The sequence below is a fragment of the Myotis myotis genome, unplaced genomic scaffold (genome assembly GCF_014108235.1).
Source record: "Myotis myotis isolate mMyoMyo1 unplaced genomic scaffold, mMyoMyo1.p scaffold_m19_p_7, whole genome shotgun sequence".
Classification (NCBI taxonomy): Eukaryota; Metazoa; Chordata; class Mammalia; order Chiroptera; family Vespertilionidae; genus Myotis; species Myotis myotis.
In genome coordinates this window covers 62,907,092-62,925,747 of record NW_023416379.1, presented here as the reverse complement: position 1 = coordinate 62,925,747, position 18,656 = coordinate 62,907,092, and the positions used below count along the sequence as shown (strand labels likewise).

The 18,656-nt window shown below is 36.8% G+C and overlaps 1 protein-coding gene across 2 annotated transcripts in view; it reads right to left on the bottom strand.

Annotated features, from left to right (window-relative positions):
• The window catches only part of TMEM30A (transmembrane protein 30A), a 37,874-nt gene that overhangs the window by 3,566 nt on the left and 15,652 nt on the right, over positions 1-18,656 (bottom strand). The window contains exons 2-6 of one of the 2 annotated variants that reach the window (XM_036316624.1): positions 11,969-12,076; positions 8,665-8,772; positions 5,823-5,910; positions 2,914-3,057; positions 1,824-2,030 (exon numbers count right to left, since the gene is read on the bottom strand). In XM_036316624.1, coding sequence (XP_036172517.1) covers positions 1,824-2,030; positions 2,914-3,057; positions 5,823-5,910; positions 8,665-8,772; positions 11,969-12,076 — 655 coding nt within the window. The remainder of the gene's footprint in view (positions 1-1,823; positions 2,031-2,913; positions 3,058-5,822; positions 5,911-8,664; positions 8,773-11,968; positions 12,077-18,656) is intronic. The other variant, XM_036316625.1, reaches the window with a different exon arrangement.

Sequence of the window (18,656 nt, the reverse complement as noted above, 5' to 3'; positions counted from 1 at the left end):
TGACTCCAAATGGCACGTTTAGCTCTACTAGTTTCTTAAATCAGTTCACACTGATTATGAGAGCTCTAACTAACCCAGAGCTCTGAGGAGTACGGTCTCAAATCACCCATGCGAGTATCTCCCAGTATCACAAACCTAAAAAATGGGCTTCTGCCTTAATTCTAATATCTAGTTCCTACCTTATACCTAGTTTTGATAATTAACCCTTGATATTTTGCAGGTCCATCTTGTCAATCTTCAATATATCCTGCATTCTCCTGACAGTTCTCCTCTCCACGCCTGGGATGCAAATTCTCAGCTGAGAATTCCTGAGTGCTCACTCGAAAGATTTTCCTTTATTATAGTCTGGAGGCTTCAGGTTTGGATACTGTTACCAAGTTTTTGAAAGTAGGTCCCTGTAGGAGCAATTTTGGGCAGACAGGGCCAATTCAGGTGCTAATAGAAAGAGCATTATCTTGATATTGAATGCTGCCCTGTACTTTGGCTACACTGGTCTTCCCATTAAGCTCAATTATAGTCAACCATGTAAAAATATCTAGCTTACAAATAAATTCAGAACCTACATTTTAAGTAATTTTAAAGCATTATCTTGAGACTGTAGCCAAAGTAGAGGGCAGCTGTTCAGTATCAAGATAATGTTCATTCTACTAGCACCTGAACTGGGTCTGTCTGCCCAAAATTGCTCCTAGGGGGACCTAGTTTCAAAAACTTGGTAACTTTTAATCTGTCATTAGCAAACATTTAAATGCAAATATTTAAGAAACTTTTCATTCATGAGATATAAAATGAACTACAGATTTAAAAATGTAAGGACTTTGTTTTGAATAAAAGGTAGTGCTCAACATTTCCGTCTTAGGAAAGACTGCATCTAGGCTGGTATGGACTGGTTTAAACTAGCTAGGGATGGTGATTGACGGAAAAGTCATGGCCTTTGGGGTCAACAGCTTGACCATGAGCTTCAACTCTTCTACTTATTTCCCATGGAATCTCAGGCAAGTTACTTAAATGCTCTATGTTCCTGTATCCTTGTCTATAACATGGAGATGACAACTACTTCATAAAGCTTGAATTTAAGTAAAATAATGCATGGAAAATACTTAGTACAATGTTGACACAGTCAGACTGAAATAATGACATTTATCAGCACTGAAAATTACATCTCAATTATTAATGTGGCAAAATACAGCTAATGATAAAAATGTTTTGTACTATGAACAGAGCAGTAGTTAGAAACAATTATGTTGATATTAGTTAACATATCTGCTGATTTTTAATATGTAAAAATATATATTAAAACAGCTTGTAGCCCAACCGCCATGGCTCAGTGGTTGAGCATCGACCTATGAACCAGGAGGTCACAGTTCAATTCCCAGTAGGGGGTGTGCAGGAGGCAATGGATCAATGATTCTCTCTCATTGATTTTCCTCTCTCTAGCCTTTTTCTTCCTCTCTCTGAAATCAATAAAAATAAATCTTAAAAAATCAGCTTGTACCACCAACACTTATGTATTATTAGGTACATTCACTGGCTTTCCCATTAAGCTCAATTACAATCACCCATGTAAAAATATCTAGCTTACAAGTAAACCCAGAACCTACATTTTAAGTAATTTTACCAAATAATATGCTTAAACCCTAGTACAAAGTAGATAAAAATTAAAGATATTTCTGGAAGGCATAAAAGATACTTTCCCATACATACACTCTTATAAAAATGCAGAGATCATAACTCAACACAAAGTAGCATACCACATAACTAAGATATGGCTGGACTACACTCCTTTCCAATTCTATGAATATGTGCTCATGGCCAAAAAAGGATACTGTATTTGATATTCAAAAAGTAGTCTCCAGCTGGTAACGTTGGATGTAAATCACTTTTCCGCTCTATAATACGATATAACTTACGAAAAGTAGGCAATGCTGCAGTACGCATCCAAACAATAAAATCTTCATTTATGAATCCATTATTATCTTGGTCAGAATCCAGCAAGTATACTGGTTTAACCCAGTTTACTGGCTTTGTTGTATCTTAAAAAGGAGGGGTGGGAGTGGGAGAGACAAAATATTCTATTAAGAGTTTCACTGAAAATTCACACTCTAATAAAACAAAGATATATATTACACAATCAGAATATTTTTCTCAATTTCAAAGGTTTGAATACATTCATATTCTAAGGAAGTCTTATATCAAGAGAGAAACCAATCCCTCATGTAACAACTTAACATAATTACAAAGATTTAATATCTCAATTAAGAGAATACTAAAAGGCCCTAGCTGGTTTGGCTCAGTGGATAGAGTGTTGGACTGCAGACTGGAAGGTCCCAGGTTCGATTCCAGTCAAGGGCACATGCTTGGGTTTCAGGTTCAATCCCCAGTAGGGGGTGTGCAGGAGGCAGCCGATCAATGATTCCCTCTCATCATTGATGTTTCTATCTCTCTCTCCCCCTCTTCTTTCCTCTCTGAAATCAAAATATATATAAAAGAGAATACTAAAAGTGAGCTGTTGAGTATATACCAAAAGGCAGATAATTTAATGCAAAGATATAGTGATATGAAACATTACATTGTGAAATTGAGATATAGAAACAAAAGTAAATTTGGATCTATAGTTATAATAAATAATAGGGGTTTGTTAAAAAGAAACTTCATTGCAGTTTTAAAAGATTATGGGTAAAATGCTTATAAGAAAATACCAGAGAAGTTTAAGATTAAAAGTTTACATTTCCTTTAGGATTTCAGTACATTAGAACAGACTATATACTTTTACCTTACTATGTATGAAGTTAAGAAAAGTAGCTGTTTTCAAAAAGCATAAATATCTTCTGAGATTCGAAAGATTGAAAATTTTAGGTACTTTATTAAAACTTCTAGCTTATATCATGTTTTAAAAGGATATTAGTAATATTTTACCTTTAAATCGTTCTTGTAGGGGGCCTTCTCCAGGGGGGTTTCTAAATTTCACATTTTTATCTGTCCACCAAGCAATACCTTTCTTTTTCAAAGGAATTGCCGTTGAAAATGATCCATTGACAACCAGAAACAATTCTAATGTATCTAAACATAAGAAAAGGAAGATATTGCTAAATATTGAAAATCCAAAATACCCGCTTTACTCTATGAGAAATTAGGATCTGGTATTTGCTTTCAAAAGTGGTGGTAACAGAGTAGGCATATGATGTATATTTGCTCTTGATTATTTATATGTGAATTAGCAATTAAAAATTTATAATCCCAGATGGACTTTTCTTTCATCACTCAATACAGTTCTAGGTTACTTTTCTATTTGGCTGATAGGAGATAAGGTCAAATGTTTTAATATTAAACCAAATAAAATTATTTGCAAGGTAAATCTGCCTCTTCTTTCTTTTAAACATGCGTTCATAAATAGTTAATGGTTTATGCATTTCTCTATCTGCACTGTCTAATATAGTAGCCAGTGGTTACATGGCTACAGAGCTTTTGAAATGACAGCTAAATGAATGTTTTGTAAATGTATATCAAAGACTTAGTATAAAAGATCCTATATAATAAAAGCCTAATATACTAAGTGTCCAGTTGTCCATTCAGCCAATCAAAACGTAATATGCCAATGATATGCTAAGGCTGCTCAACCGCTCGCTATGATGTCCACTGACCATTAGGGGGCAGACACTCTGACCTATAGGTTAGCTTGCTGCTGGGATCCGGCCGATCAGGACTGAGCGAGATGGGCCAGACACACCCTGGAGCCCTCCCATGGTCCCTCCCTGGCTGGCCAACCTCCCATATCCCTCCCCAGCCCGGATCGTGCACTGGTGGGGTCCCTCAGCCTGGCCTGCACACTCTCACAATCTTGGCCTCTCAGAGGATGTCAGAGAGCAGGTTTCGGTCCGAACCCGCAAGCTAGGCCAAGGGACCCCACTGGTGCACGAATTCGTGCACCGGGCCTCTAGTAGAATATAAAATATCAACAACTTTTATATAATGCATATTATTTATATGCTGAAATGATGTTTTGAGCTTATTGGGTTCAATAAAATATATTATTAAAATTAATTTCACAACCTCTCCAACATGTTATTATTTGTCTTATTGATAACAGCCATTCTAACAGATGTGAGTTGGTATCTCATTGTAGTTTCGATTTTTATTTCCCCGCTAGCAAAGTTGAGCATCTTTTCATATATCTGTTGGCCATTTGTATGTTTTCTTGGAAGAAGTGTCTGTTCAGGTCCTCTACCTATTGTTTGAGTGGGTAATTTTGTTGTTGTTGAATTCTATGAGTTTTTTATTTATTTTGGATATTAACCCCTAGTCAGAGCAAATATCTCCCATTGTTTGCAAATACCTTCTCCCATACAGTTGGCTGCCTTTTTTGTTTTGCTGATGGTTCCTTTTGCTGTGCAGAAGCTTTGTAGTTTGATAAAACAGAACCCACCATCACTGCTGGTGGGAATATAAACTGGCATAGCTACTAAGGAAAAGAGTATGGAGGTTCCTTAAAAAATTAAGTCTGGACTTACCATATAACCCAGAAAGCCTTTTTTGGGTATCTACCCCAAAAATTTGGAAACATTTATTCCCAAACTTATATGCACCCCTATATTCATTGCAGCAATATTCACGGTGGCCAAGACATGGAAACAACAAAGTGTCCCTCAATAGAAAATTGGATAAAGAAAATGTGGTAACTATATACAATGGAACACTATTTAGCCATTAAGAAAAGATGAATTACTGCCATTTGCAACAATGTGGATCAATCTTGAGAATATCATGCTAACATGAAAGAAGTCAGAAAAACTCAAGAACCATGATTTCACTCATATGTGGGATATAAAACTGAAAGCAACAAATGAACAAATAAAACAAACAAAAACTCATAAACAGACAACAATATGGTGGTTAACAGAGGAAAAGGGGGTAGGGAGTGGTAAAAGTTAAAGAGGATCAAATATATGGTGATAGAAGGATATTTGACTTTGGGTGGTAAATGCAATATAAAGATGATGTATCACAGAACTGTATACTTGAAACCTATATAATTTTATTAACCAATATTACCTCAATAAACTTAATTAAAAATTAATTTCACTTATTTCTTTTTATTATTTTTAATGTGACTACTAGAAAACTGAAAATTATATGCATGTCTCACATTTATGGTTCACATTATATTTATAATTATACAGTGCTGCTCTAAATGATCAACTGTAGCATCTTTTTAATGATATAAATATTAAAAGTTGGTGGGAAAGGTAACCTAGCTTTTATTTTATCATATATGAAATAGGAAAGCACAATGTCCCTGCTTATTTCTTCCCAGAAACAAAAATTCATCCTTAAAATATAAGCATTCTCAGAAGAAAGTCACAAAGCATTATAATAACCCACTGAATTACTAATTGATATATAGGGTATTCCCAAAAAATGTATGCACACACTTTGAATAATTATAAAGGCAGTGTTTATTAAAATACATTTCATGTTGAAAACTGAGCTATCAGCTGTTAAAGTGTACATACATTGTTTTGAGACACCCTGTATTTATCTTAAGATTGTTGAATTTCTCAATTTCATTCATGTTTACTAGACTATTAAATCTGTAATCCTATATAATAAAAGCATAGTATGCAAATTGTCACCTCAACGGGGAGTTCGTCTGGGAGTTCGACCAGGGGGTGGGGCCAGCCGGGGGAAGGGAGGGAGGCCCTGGCTGGCAGCGAGCAGCCACTAGGGAACCTACCAGTACACAAATTTCATGCACTGGCCCTCTAGTAAGATTATATAAAGTTTCCTAATTTTATGTCTATATCTATATCTTTGTATTTATATCATACCATTAAACATGCTGTTGGCAATAGCTCCACAAGGAGCAATTGGTTTGTCTTCATTTCTTCGATAAGGCTCACATTCCTTACTGGGATTCTGATATTTAGAAGGAAAAGAAAAGAGAAATTATTACCCAGGCCTCCAAGAGAACTATGAGCTAGGCTCCTATTACTGATTAAAAATTCAATCCCTACTTGCTTCTCACTTGCAATGTATACAAAATGAGTCTGTATTTTAAGTACACTATAAATAACGCTACATTTAAATACTAAAATACATTCCTTAACATTACTGCATTATCATTTTAATGTAACTTTTCCTTGCATATATTTTGTCATACAGGTATATACCAAATTGACATTTTTTATTTTCATATCAACACAGAAATCATAACCACAAAAAGTTTTGTCCAAGAAAAATTAAGAAGCAATCTACTGTCAATCTAGTTGTGACATAATTGAAGGGGTCTTAAACTGGAGGTAAAGAGACTGGAGATTCTAGTTCCAGTTGTGTACTATGTGACTTGGGGCAAGTCCCTTGATTTACCTGTGCTCACTTATAAAATTAACAGGATTAATTCAAAATTTGTGATTCTGAGTTAAATCCCCTGTCAAGGGAAGGAAAAAAGAAAAGAAGGAAGGGAAGCAAGGAAGAAGGGAGGGAGGGAGGGAGGGGAGGAGGGAAGGAGGGAGGGAAGGAGGGAAGGAAGGAGGGAGGGAGTTGGCTTAATGCAGATTCCTAGAATATAACTATCTTTTCTAAACTGTGCATCCAGGTACAAGGAAAACGAAAATGCTGGCTAGGCAAGAAGCATTAGTCCCTATTGAAGATCTCAAGGACATATGGCAGTTGCAGGGTTAAATGGAGATTCTACCAAGTAAAAGATTAGTTGTATATATGAGTTGTTCTGGGACTCCAAGGCCACATTAAGCCATTTCTCAAAACAATCTCACATGATGCTTCTCTCTTCTCTCTCTCTCTCAAATCAATAAAAACATTTTTTAAAAAAGATAAAGTATAAAACAATGAGCCTAAAGTGTAGGTTGATATCATATTATGAAGTCTTACACACAATGTTAAGTAACTTGAACTTCAATCTGCCCATTTTTGAAAACTTTAAGATTTTTGAAAATCACCTGGTCTTAAATTCACACAGTTTGGCCCTGGTTGGTGGTTAGAGTCAGACCATGGACCAAAGGGTCACGGGTTCAATTCCCCGGGCAAATTCCCTCCCCACCCCCAGTTGGGGCGTGTGCAGGAGGCAACCAGTCAGTGTTTCTCTGTTTCTGTCTCCCCTCTTCTCCCTCCCTTTCATTCTCTTTGAAGATCAATGGAAAAAATATCCTTGGGTGAGGATTGGAAAAAAAAAAAAAGAAATTCACACATTTTGGTACAGACCAGGGACCAAGAAGTGACAGCAAGCAGGCAAAATCCAGCCTACCACCTGTTTTTGTAAATAAAGTTTACTGGAATACAGTTACACCCATTCATTTAAGTATTGTCTATAGCTGCTTCCATTCTACAATGGCAGAGGTGAGTAGCTGCTACAGAAACTATATGACCTACATAGCCCTTTACAATAAAACATTCCATCAATTCCTAGTCTAGTCTAAAATCTTTGCTTGCAGTTTCTAAAAAAAGAATCAATCTCAGCTTCTTTCACCCTCAGTGAAATGAGTAGGTATCTAAATAAAATAATTATAAATCAACTACCACTTTGGGTCTCTGAACACACTCAATCTATGTTCCCAATCAACAAATTGAGAGAGGCCTAGGAAGTTGGTATGTCTCAAAGAACATCACCTTCACTGGATTTGAGTTCTAAAAATTGGGTCCCACAGAGTAAATCCCACATAAATTGTAAAATATTACAGCCCTAACTAGAATCTTTAAACAGACTTGCTATTTCTTAAGAACTCAAACATAAGGAACTAGCAATAAAACCAGTAAGGCAATGGTTTACCAGAACCATTCTGGTCACAATATGATCCTAAATTACATTCTAAGAGATTCACCGTTTGTAAGAGATCCTAGATAGCTCTGGGACTCTGATGGTTTGTTGGACTGGCAGCAATACCATAAATACTTACTTGCACACCAACCACTACTATGAAAAGCTGAACAACAGTCAGAAGACTAAGATCCTCTAGTCTACCGATTCCCAAACCAGGCTGGGCATCAGAAAGGGAGCTTGTTAAAATATACATTTTAAAGCTCCACCCTTGCAGACACTAACTTGCTATACTTAGAATTCTGAAATCTATATTTTCAAAAAGTTCCTCAGACAATTTTTCAGTAACCCACCCTTTGGACTTTACTACTCAGGCTTCCCACAAGTTAAAAAATGAAGAGCATACATGTTCCATTCTAAAACACAATCTCAGAAATTTAAAAAGGTAGCTTATTTACATAGTCTTGGTGTGATAATAACTAATAAACCCAAACAGAACAAATTACATACCCAGAATGCTAGACTTGTCAAAATTCCATTACAAACAGATTAATAAAGCAAAAATCCCAAGAACACTATTAGAAACAAGCAGGTAGTAATTTGTCTTCTGGCTGTGAGAAATCATTAATCTTTGTAAATCCAGGGGGAAAATTTTTTAACTAAAAACCCTCATTAAACAAACTATAAATGGCAAGTAAAAGTTTAATATATCCTAGCATTATTAAAATTAACTTTTCTGGCTGCTCTGCCTGTGAAGTAGCCTTCTCTCTATTCTACTGCTTCACTAATAAACTCTTTCACTTTAAATTCTTTAAAAAGGAATTTTTAACATTTCTAACTAAACAATTAGCACATTGTTTCATAGAAACCACATCATCATATTTCATCATTTTACTTACAAGTAAAGCAGTAGGATCTCCATTTAGTTGACTATCATCTCGAGATTTCACATAACGACGATGGTTTTGATAGAAATTAGACAGTCCATAATACATAAACACATTGCCCTACAGGAACAGAAAGGGAAAATTTTTTCACTTAAAACTATTAAGTATAAAACTGTTTCATGCATACATAAAGGCTACATAATTTTGGACTGTACTAGTTTATGAAAACTTAAAAAACAGGTACTGGGGTGAACTCTACCAGTACTTGGCAATCTAAAACAATACAAATTGTAAGTAAGGTTAAAGAAAGTATGTTGCAAAAATCCAAGGATAAACTTTGAAAATATCCTTAAAGACTTCAAAGAAGTGCTATTTAGATTTAAAAGAACACACACACACACACACACACACACACACACACACACACACACACACATACCTATTCTGATCTACTTTCAACTTAAAATTTTCTCTAATTCAGATTGGTCTACCCAATGAGCACTTACCGCCCAAGTAATTCTGAACTTGAGCTGAGTCATAACAAATTTCTCCACAGAATACTACATAATAGTAGTAATTATTAAATTAATAATTAGTAAAGTATCTAAAATAATGTGTCATTTTGTAATAATCAAGAAAAGTACTTTAATGTATTCAACAGAGCCAACTTGGAAATAACTTGAGTAAGAACAGTAACCTACATACACTACAATTATTCACAAGATGCCATCTTGAATGTAAGATTTTTTAGAGGTAGCAAAACATTACACGATTTTCTACTTTCTGGTTGCTATCTCTATCATCTATAATCTTACCCTCAATTAAAAGAAATTAAAGAAAAGGAGGGATAATAGTGACAGAAGGAAAACTGACTTTGGGTGGTGAACACACAATACAATATACAGATGACATATTACAGAATTGTAGACTTAAAACCTATATAATTTTATTAACCAATGTCACCCCAATAAATTCAATAAAATTTTTAAAAATTAAAACTAAATAAAAGGAATTAAAGGATGAAAGGAATCCAGGAAAAAGAGAAATTCAATAACATTTCAGATATGCTTTATTTGATTTCATATACATAATCATTTATTTAGAGCTTGATTTTCAAATGTCAAATGCTTGCAAATTCTTATTCTATATAAAGAAAATGTTTACATGAAAACTATTTACTTACTTTATTTTTGGTTATGAAAATTTTATCACAGCCCTGGCTGGTTTGGCTCAATGGTTAGAGGTTCAACTGCCAGGCAAGGGCATATAACTCAGTTGAGGGTTTGCTCCCCATCCCAGGTGAGGGGGTGTGCAGGAGACAACCAGTCGATGTGTCTCTCTCACATAGATGTCTCTCTCTCTTTCTCTCTCTCTCTCTTTCACTCTCTTCCCCTCCCTCCCTCCCTTCCTTCCTCCCTCCCTTCTCCTCCATCTCTTTCAATCTCTCTACAAAAAAAAAAGAAAAAAAATCAATAGAAAAAATATTCTCCAGTGAGGATTTTAAAAAAAAATTATATCACAGAAACAAAGAAAACGCTTTAAAAAAAAGTATCATCTCAATTAAGAAGTACAGTAAATTCAACTTACAAACTGAAAAAGAAATTATTTTAAATGAATACTGAGACAAAATAACTTCCTTGAAGTTCTCTGAAAAGGCTTTAGTGCAATTCAAATGGTTGGCTGCGAAAGAACACAGAGCCCACAAAATAATGAATCTGAAGATGATCACCTTTGCAGAAGAAATGTTCTAAAATAACTGTGTTTTTTTGTTTTTTGTTTTTTTTTTTTAAATATATTTTATTGATTTTTTACAGAGAGGAAGGGAGAGGGATAGAGAGTTAGAAACATCGATGAGAGAGAAGCATCGATCAGCTGCCTCCTGCACACTCCCACTGGGGATGTGCCTGCAACCAAGGTACATGCCCTTGACCAGAATCAAACCTGAGTCCCCAGGCCGACGCTCTATCCAGTGAGCCAAACTAGCTAGGGCTAAAATAACTGTTTTTAATGGGGGGAAACTAATGTAGCTTCTAAATCATTACAAGTCTCTTTCAAGGCTTTAATTCTGCCTGTTCTAACAATAAGAACTTAATGCATCTTTATAATTTGTCCATCACATTGAAAAATAAGAGAATTTCTACGGTGTTTTCAATTTATATGTTATTTCTGCTGAAACAAAGTAAAATAATCTGTCTTCTCCCAAATTCATTTTCTTGTTTTTATAAAAAGGTAACATTTTCCTTTATTTTAGTGTAAGAGCATCTACAACCAGTAGATAGCAGTCATCTACCAGGGACTACAAAAGTCATTACTACCTTTCAGAAAACTCAAGTGTAGAAAAACAAGTTGGCATGTATTAAAGCAGTTTTGCTCCCTAAAAAATAATTCTTAAGTTCAATTTTCAGGTAAAGAAGAGCACAAACTGGTGTTGCCATTTGTCTTTGATGCTGTTTCCCAGATTGCTAGATAAGTGTGAATACAAAAGACAGACAGACCACACACACAGAAATGTTGTTCTGCTTATCAAGACATAAAAAGGTCAATAGTTTCACTAAGTGTTTGTATTTATGGTAATGGTTCATATCTGATAGAAAAATAATACCGTAAAATAATGGGTGAATTAGTATTTCCTCCCTCCCTCCCTCCTTCCCTCCCTCCCTCCATCCATTCCTTCCTTCTTCTTCTTTTTTTTTTTTTGTTAATCCTTGGCCGAGGATATTTTTCCATTGATTTTTAGGGAGAGTGGAAGAGAGAGGGAAAGACAGCGAGAAATATTGATGTGAGAGAAACACATCAATTGGTTGCCTCCGACCAAGGTCAGGGCCCAAGGAGCCTGCAACCAAGGTACATGCCCCTGACCAGGATTGAACCCACGACCCTTTGGTCCACAGGCTGACGCTCTATTCACTGAGCCAAATCAGCTCGGGCAGTATTTATTTTCTAAAAACTTGTTTTAATATTAGAGGTGGGCAAAATAATTTGAACAATAATTTTAAAAATACAAGTGTAGATATAAATGTGATCAAAAGTGATTTGTACAATAAAATTTTTCAGTAATATAAAAAACAATGTTTTAAATTTAGATTACAAAGTGCTAAAATAAACTACTTAAATACATGTCTTTAATTACCAGGCAGCATAATTCAATAGCAAAAAAAAAAAAAAAAAAAAGGCTTTTTTTAGCATAAGAGCATCTACAACCAATTAATTAAAGTGACTTCTCCAAACACACACAAAACAATTTTGTAAAAACATTAACACAATATAACACTTTTTAAAGCATGGCTTCTTAAACACATTACTTGGGAATACAGACCTCAAATGACTGTTCCAGTGTGAAGTTAATTGTACAAATACAAGGTGTCACATTCCGGGACAAACATTTATTGCAGGGACTGGAAGGGTCTATTCCGGTATAATCAATCTGCAAAAGAAAAAACAGAACTAAGTACTTCCTTGGAAAAAGTGGATACATTCTAAAATAACTTGCTCTTAGAGAGGAAAGTGAGTCCAATGAAGCAACCTACAGCTCAAGAAAAAAGCTTTTTAAGGTTATCTGTTTATTTTATTTTACCAGTGTGAGTGAAAACTGGAAAGACTCATGTTATTATACTAGCTCACCTTTCCAAGTAAATTTCTCTCTATATACTTTTTATCAAAAGAAAATCATTTATGCATCAAAATCATAAATATGAAATCCAAACTGCATGAGGTACAAAGATTTAAAGAGCTATAACAAAAAGATTTAAAGAACTGTGAACAAAAAAGAAGCTATAAAATAACCCTAATAAGCTCAGGGGGCCACATGGCAGGCCTGACAAGCTCAGTGAACAAAAGTAACCACACAGGATGGTCTAATCATAAATTCCTAACTGGGCAGGCCATGGCGGGTAGTCACATCCCAGGCCTGTAGCTTCCTTTGCAGAGGTAAATCTTTAACTGAACTCTGTCCATCGTTCTTATGCATCTAGGAGGCCAGAGTAATTTTCTTTTCTAGATCCCTCCAAGACATAATCGAGGCACCAGAGCACATGACCACCAGAGCACTCATGTTAATCTTGTTCCTTTATATATATATATATACATACATATATATATATATATTTTATTGATTTTTTACAGAGAGGAGGGGAGAGGGATAGAGAGTTAGAAACATCGATGAGAGAGAAACATCGATCAGCTGCCTCTTGCACGCCCCCTACTGGGGATGTGCCCGCAACCAAGGTACATGCCCTTGACGAGAATCGAACCTGGGACCCTTGAGTCCACAGGCTGATGCTCTATCCACTGAGCCAAACCGGTTAGGGCTCTTGTTCCTTATATACCATCCCTATGTACTGTAAATGTAAATTATTAACAATCCTGTACCCACCAGTGTACAAGAAATATGTGTTTCTCCATTTTGCCATTTGTTCAGTGCTAGAGATTTCCCTGGTTTGCCTTCTCCCACCTCCTTAATTTACCAACAATGGATTTCATGTGTTCCTCCTTACATTTTCTTTGATTCTAAATGCAGAAAAGGAACTACAAACCTGCTATTCTCCCAAGCATTTTCTCAATCAGTTGAGATTTTGCTTCTGGGCATGTCCTCAAAATTTGGCTCAAATAAACTCTTTTAAGACTTTTCTGTAGGCTGGATGTTCTTTTGTGGACTAATTTAAAACAAGACTAATACAGAGATTTGTAAATCAGCTATTGCTCTTACCTCTTCTAATCTTAAATATTTTTCAGTTATCTGAGCTTAGCTTTCCATGGTACATTTTCAAATTAAAAAAAAAAAAAGTATTAGGTTTCTCAAGGGCTACCATTTTTTTAAAGCCTGGTGTTGTCTAATAAAGAATTTGCCAGCCCTAGCCAGTTTGGCTCAGTAGATAGAGTATCAACCTGCGGACTGAAGGGTCCCAGGATGGATTCCAGTCAAGGGTACATACCTAGGGTTGTGGGTTTGATCCCCAGTAGGGGGCGTGCAGGAGGCAGCTAATCGATGATTCTCTCTCATCATTGATGTTCCTCTCCCTCTCCCTTCCTCTCTGAAATCAATAAAAATACATTAAAAAAAAAAAAAAGAATATGTCTTGTCTTTGTCCTGGATTTCAGGCAGGGGGTTTCTAAAACCCTTGGAATTCCTGTGATAGGAGAGTATTTGTTTTTGATAAATCCCTTGATTCAAGCTCAAATTTATGCTAACAAAATGGTTCAGGCTCAGGGCTGGTGACCAGAAAGACTAGATGTGATTAGGGACTTTGACAGAGAACCCCTCATTGTCTGAAGAAAGGCTGGAAATTTAGTTCAATCCTGTGGCCAATGCTTAATCAATCATGCCTATGTCATGAAATTTCAATAAAAACTCTGGACACGGAAGCACAGGGGAGCTTCCTAGTTGGTTAATCCACTGATGTGCCAGGAGAGTGATGTGACCTGCTTCCACAGGGAGAGGGCAAGAGGCTCTGCATTCAGGACCCTTCAAGTCCTTGCCTCATGCATCTCTTCATTTAGCTGGTCCCAATTTCTATTGTTTATAATAAAACTGTAATCATAAGTATAGCATTTCCCTGAGTTCTATGAATCATTCTAGCAAATTATTAAACCTGAGAGGAGTCACAGGAAACCCCCCATTTGATAGCCAGTTGGTCAGAAGTGTAGGTGGCCTAGAGACCTCTGAACTTGCAACTTGCATCTGAAGTGAGAGCAGTCTTGTGAGGGGGGTTTGGGAACCCCCCTTATCTGTAAGCTACTTGGCTAGAAGTGTGAATAGCCTGGTGACCTGGCTGCGGCTGGTGTATGAAGAAGTGGCAGTCTAATTGGGGAACATGTCCTTACACCTGTGGAGTCTGATGATAACTCAGGGTGATTAGTGTCAGAACTAAATTGCAGTACACCAGCTGGTGTAAGACCTGGCCAGATAGCTAAAACGACAGCTTTTGTTTCCATTATCAGATTTTTTTTAACTAGATTTTATGTTTTTAGAGCAGTTTTAGTTCACAGCAAAACTGAATGGAAAGTACAGAGTTCTCATATACTTTCTGCGCCCCCTCCCTCGCCACACACACACACACACACACACACACACACACACACAGCCCCCACGAGCAATATGCTCCACCAGAGTGAAACATTTTTTACAATTAAGGACCCTACACTGATACATCATAATAACTCAAAGGCCATAGGTTACACTAAAATTCACTCTTGATGTTCTACACTCTCTGGATTTTGACAAATGTATAATGACAGGTATACACCATCAGAGTATCATACATAATAGTTTTTACTGCCTTAAAAATCCCCTGTACTCTGTCTAATACATCCTGTTAACCCGAGGAGCTGCCACTGATCTTTTTAATATTTCCATAGTTTTGCCTTTTTCAGAATGTCAGATAGTTGGAATTATACAGTATGTAGCCTTTTCGAACTGGCCTTTCACTAAGTATATATATTTAAGGTTCCTCCATGTCTTTTCATGGTTTAATAGCATATTAATTTTTAGCATTGAACATTATTCCATTTCCTGGATGTACCAGATTATTCACCCATTCAACTACTGAAGAATACTGTAAAAATTAATAAACAGAAACTTCATTGAAAATGGAGCCAGGAGAAGAGAGAATCTCACTCATTGCTGATCCCAACAGGAAGAGACAAAGTGAGAAAATAGCCATATGCAAGTTAAGGAAGAGGGTCCTCACCAGGAAGTGAATCTGCCCACACTTTGATCTCGCACTTCCCAGCCTCTAAGACTGAGAAATAAATGTCTGTTGAAGCCACCCAGTCTGTGATATATTTTTAAAGTAGCCCAAGCTAAGACAGATTTGGTACCAAAAAGTGGGGTGCTGCTGTAACAGGAATATATAAACAATCTTTAACAGAATACTTGTAGAAATATAGATGGTAAAGGCCATTCTGGTGAGGTTTCAGATGAAAATGAGGAACATGTTATTGGACAATGGAAAAAAGATGTTCCTTGTTATAAAGTGGCAAAAAGAAAACACTGGCTATGTTCTAGCATTCTGTGGAATTTGTAGGGAACAAAACTGAAATTTTATTGAGTAAGGAGACTTCTCAGCAAAGTGTTGAAGGAATAGCTTGGTTTCACCTGACTGCTTATAGTAAATGGCAAGAACAAAGAAATAAAAAGAGAAGGAATAATGTTAAGCAAAACAAGACTAACACTTAAAGATTTGGAAAATACTCAAGTATGTCCATATTGCAAAAAACAAGAAAGTTTGTTCTGTAGAGAATACTACAGTGTGGCCGAACAACCATCTGATAAAAAAAAAAATAGTGTGAGTGTGATGTAATTAGCCATTCCAGCAGAATAGCAATAGCTGCTACTAGGCTACAACCAAGGATCACTGACTCCAGGCCCAATGCTCTTCTACTAAACTATTTTTCCCAAGAACAGTGAGTCCCCTTTGCCTTCTAGAAGACTATCTTTATCAAAGATAGCACATGGAATAACTACTATAAATGCAAAGTGCAAACTGAATGGTAAAGAAGACAGTTACAGACCAGTATATTCATACTAAGAAGAAAAGAGGATTTTAAATGAGCCATAAAAAAAGAGGGGGCATATGAAGTAGCAAGAAGGTAGAGAGCACAGGTACCTTTAAGGACAATGAGCATAAATACTTTGGATTTGTGGAGAATTTTCATGAGACAAGGAAATGAAACCAGGTTAAGAAGATAAACTAGAGCCATATGACACACAGTGTTTGACTACTGTTTACAGACTATTTATTAAGGGCCAGATATTTTAAGCACTTAATACATATCATCTCATTAAAAAATACAATAGTCCTTGCAAAGTTTGTTTTCACTTTCCTTATTGTAGAACTAGTGTCCCGGTGCACAGATTCATGCACATTGAAAGGAAATTAATTAGAAGGTGGCCGGTGGGGAGGGACCGGACACCCCCTGGATTCAACCTCCCACAGTCCCTCCCTGGCCGGCCGCACCTGCGGTGGTGCTGTGGCTTGAAGGGCGTCAGCGGAGTGAGCAGGTCCCTCCAGCAGGTGGAGTTCCTCGGCCTGGCCTGCAGGGATCGGGATCGGGCCAAAACCAGCTCTCCAACATCCCCTGAGGGGTTCCCGGATTGCAAGAGGGTGGTTCTTGGGTTCTCCTGTGTTTAGCGCCTGTCCCCTGGTGGTCAGTGCGGGTCATAGCTACCGGTCAGATGGACACTTAGCCATAAACATATATATATAGGAAACTGCCACTTAGGAAGGTATAGCAATTTTCCCAAGATCATCTAGCTAATAACTAGGAGAAGTATTTGAACCCAGCTCAGCTTTTCTCAAAAATCTATACTCCTGGCACCATATTATGCTCTCTCACACAATGGACATAAAACATTCTTTCTAATGTACAAACTCAAGACCTTCAGATTATAAGAATGAAGAAAAATCATTGAGATATAATTATGATTTGTTTTTGTTGTTATGAAACTGCCCAGCATTGCAACTCTCTCCCAAGTATTATGGAATTCTCCATTTTGAGAGTTTTATAGGGAGACAGGACTCAATCTCCCACCACAGAAGCCAAAGGGGTAAATGAGTCCTCCTTATCCCTAGCCCCAGGCAGCGAGTACAAAAGCATAAAATCTGGAGCAATTCAATTGAGTCTAGATGACTGAGTCTCCATATAAATCACTAAATCTTGGGAGACAGACCAGAGTGGGTGTGATTAGATTAGTAGCCACAGCAGTAGCTGGGAGAACTCAACAGCCGCTACAGCTTTAAGTCACTGTTTCTGCTTCCAAACTTTCTTTTCTGTCTCTAAACATGCTCCTCTCGACTTCCTATCCATTTTATGTGTGACCTGCCCAATCTCCCTCTAAAAAATTCCTTTCCTGTGTAAGCTATCCAGAGTTGGTTACTGCTTCTGACAACAAAGTCTCTGAAAGCTCAGTCACCCTGAGTGTTAAAAATGTCCTGCAGGAAATTAAGAAGCTTGAGAGATTTCTAAGGAGGCTAACATAACCAAATATTTGTGTAAGAACAGATTTAAAAAGTCTAGGAAATGGAACTTTCATTTCTTCCTTAATGCCCCATCATGAAGTAATCATTCCTTAATACTGTAGAGGAGGAGGAAATTTTACCCCCCTAAGTTCTTTCGGCTAGTCTAATAATTAAATAAACATGAGATAGATTAAAAAGAGAAAAAGAAAACACAAATTTAATACATACCTACACATGTGAACCCCACATACATGAGAGGTTCCAGGAAAGAGAGGGAAAATGAGGGACATACGACATTCTGAGCTAAGGATCACCTAGGGGCTTCAGAGGGAAAGAAGGTCACTGTAGGACAGTAAGAACAGAGGATGTTCAGTAATTAGAAGTTTACCCGGCCATATAGCTAGGTCATAAAGTTATTTCTGGTTGTAACTCTTATTATAGACAAGACCCTAATTTAAAGTCCTTAAGGGAGAGGTAAAAGTTTCTCATAAGCCTGCAGGGTCTTGATTGAGATAATTCACATTCCAAAGAGGTAGGTTTCGTAACTTTGAGCAACTATAAACTAAAACAGGGTGGCTTTTTAGCCCAGGGGACAAAATGTGTATAGAGCTATGAAGAAGGCCATTCCAACCCTATTCTAGAATTCTTAGTAATGGCAGCATTGAAAGCTTCAAGAGATAGCTCCTTAGCTCGGACACTGAGGTACAGCAACACTAGTAGCAACAAGGAAATTCATTCAATTGACATTAGGTAGGGCAGACATCAGCTAGGGAATAGGATGGGAATGGCATTAGCCCTGCTCTAGGTGACAGGAGCAGATTCTTCAGTTTTATGAGTCCTCTTAGTGCCAGTGGTGTGATACCACAGCAGCAAGCAAAAAAGAGAAGTCTGTAGAGGCTGAGCAACTGTCCACATTCTTGCTTCAGAGGAAGTAATGCAACTTACACTGCTTCCTATCCATGGCTCAAAAATAAGGGATAGCACTAAATTTTTCCACAGAGGTTACTGTAATTGTAAAATAAATAAGTCATCTGTATAACTCAGGCC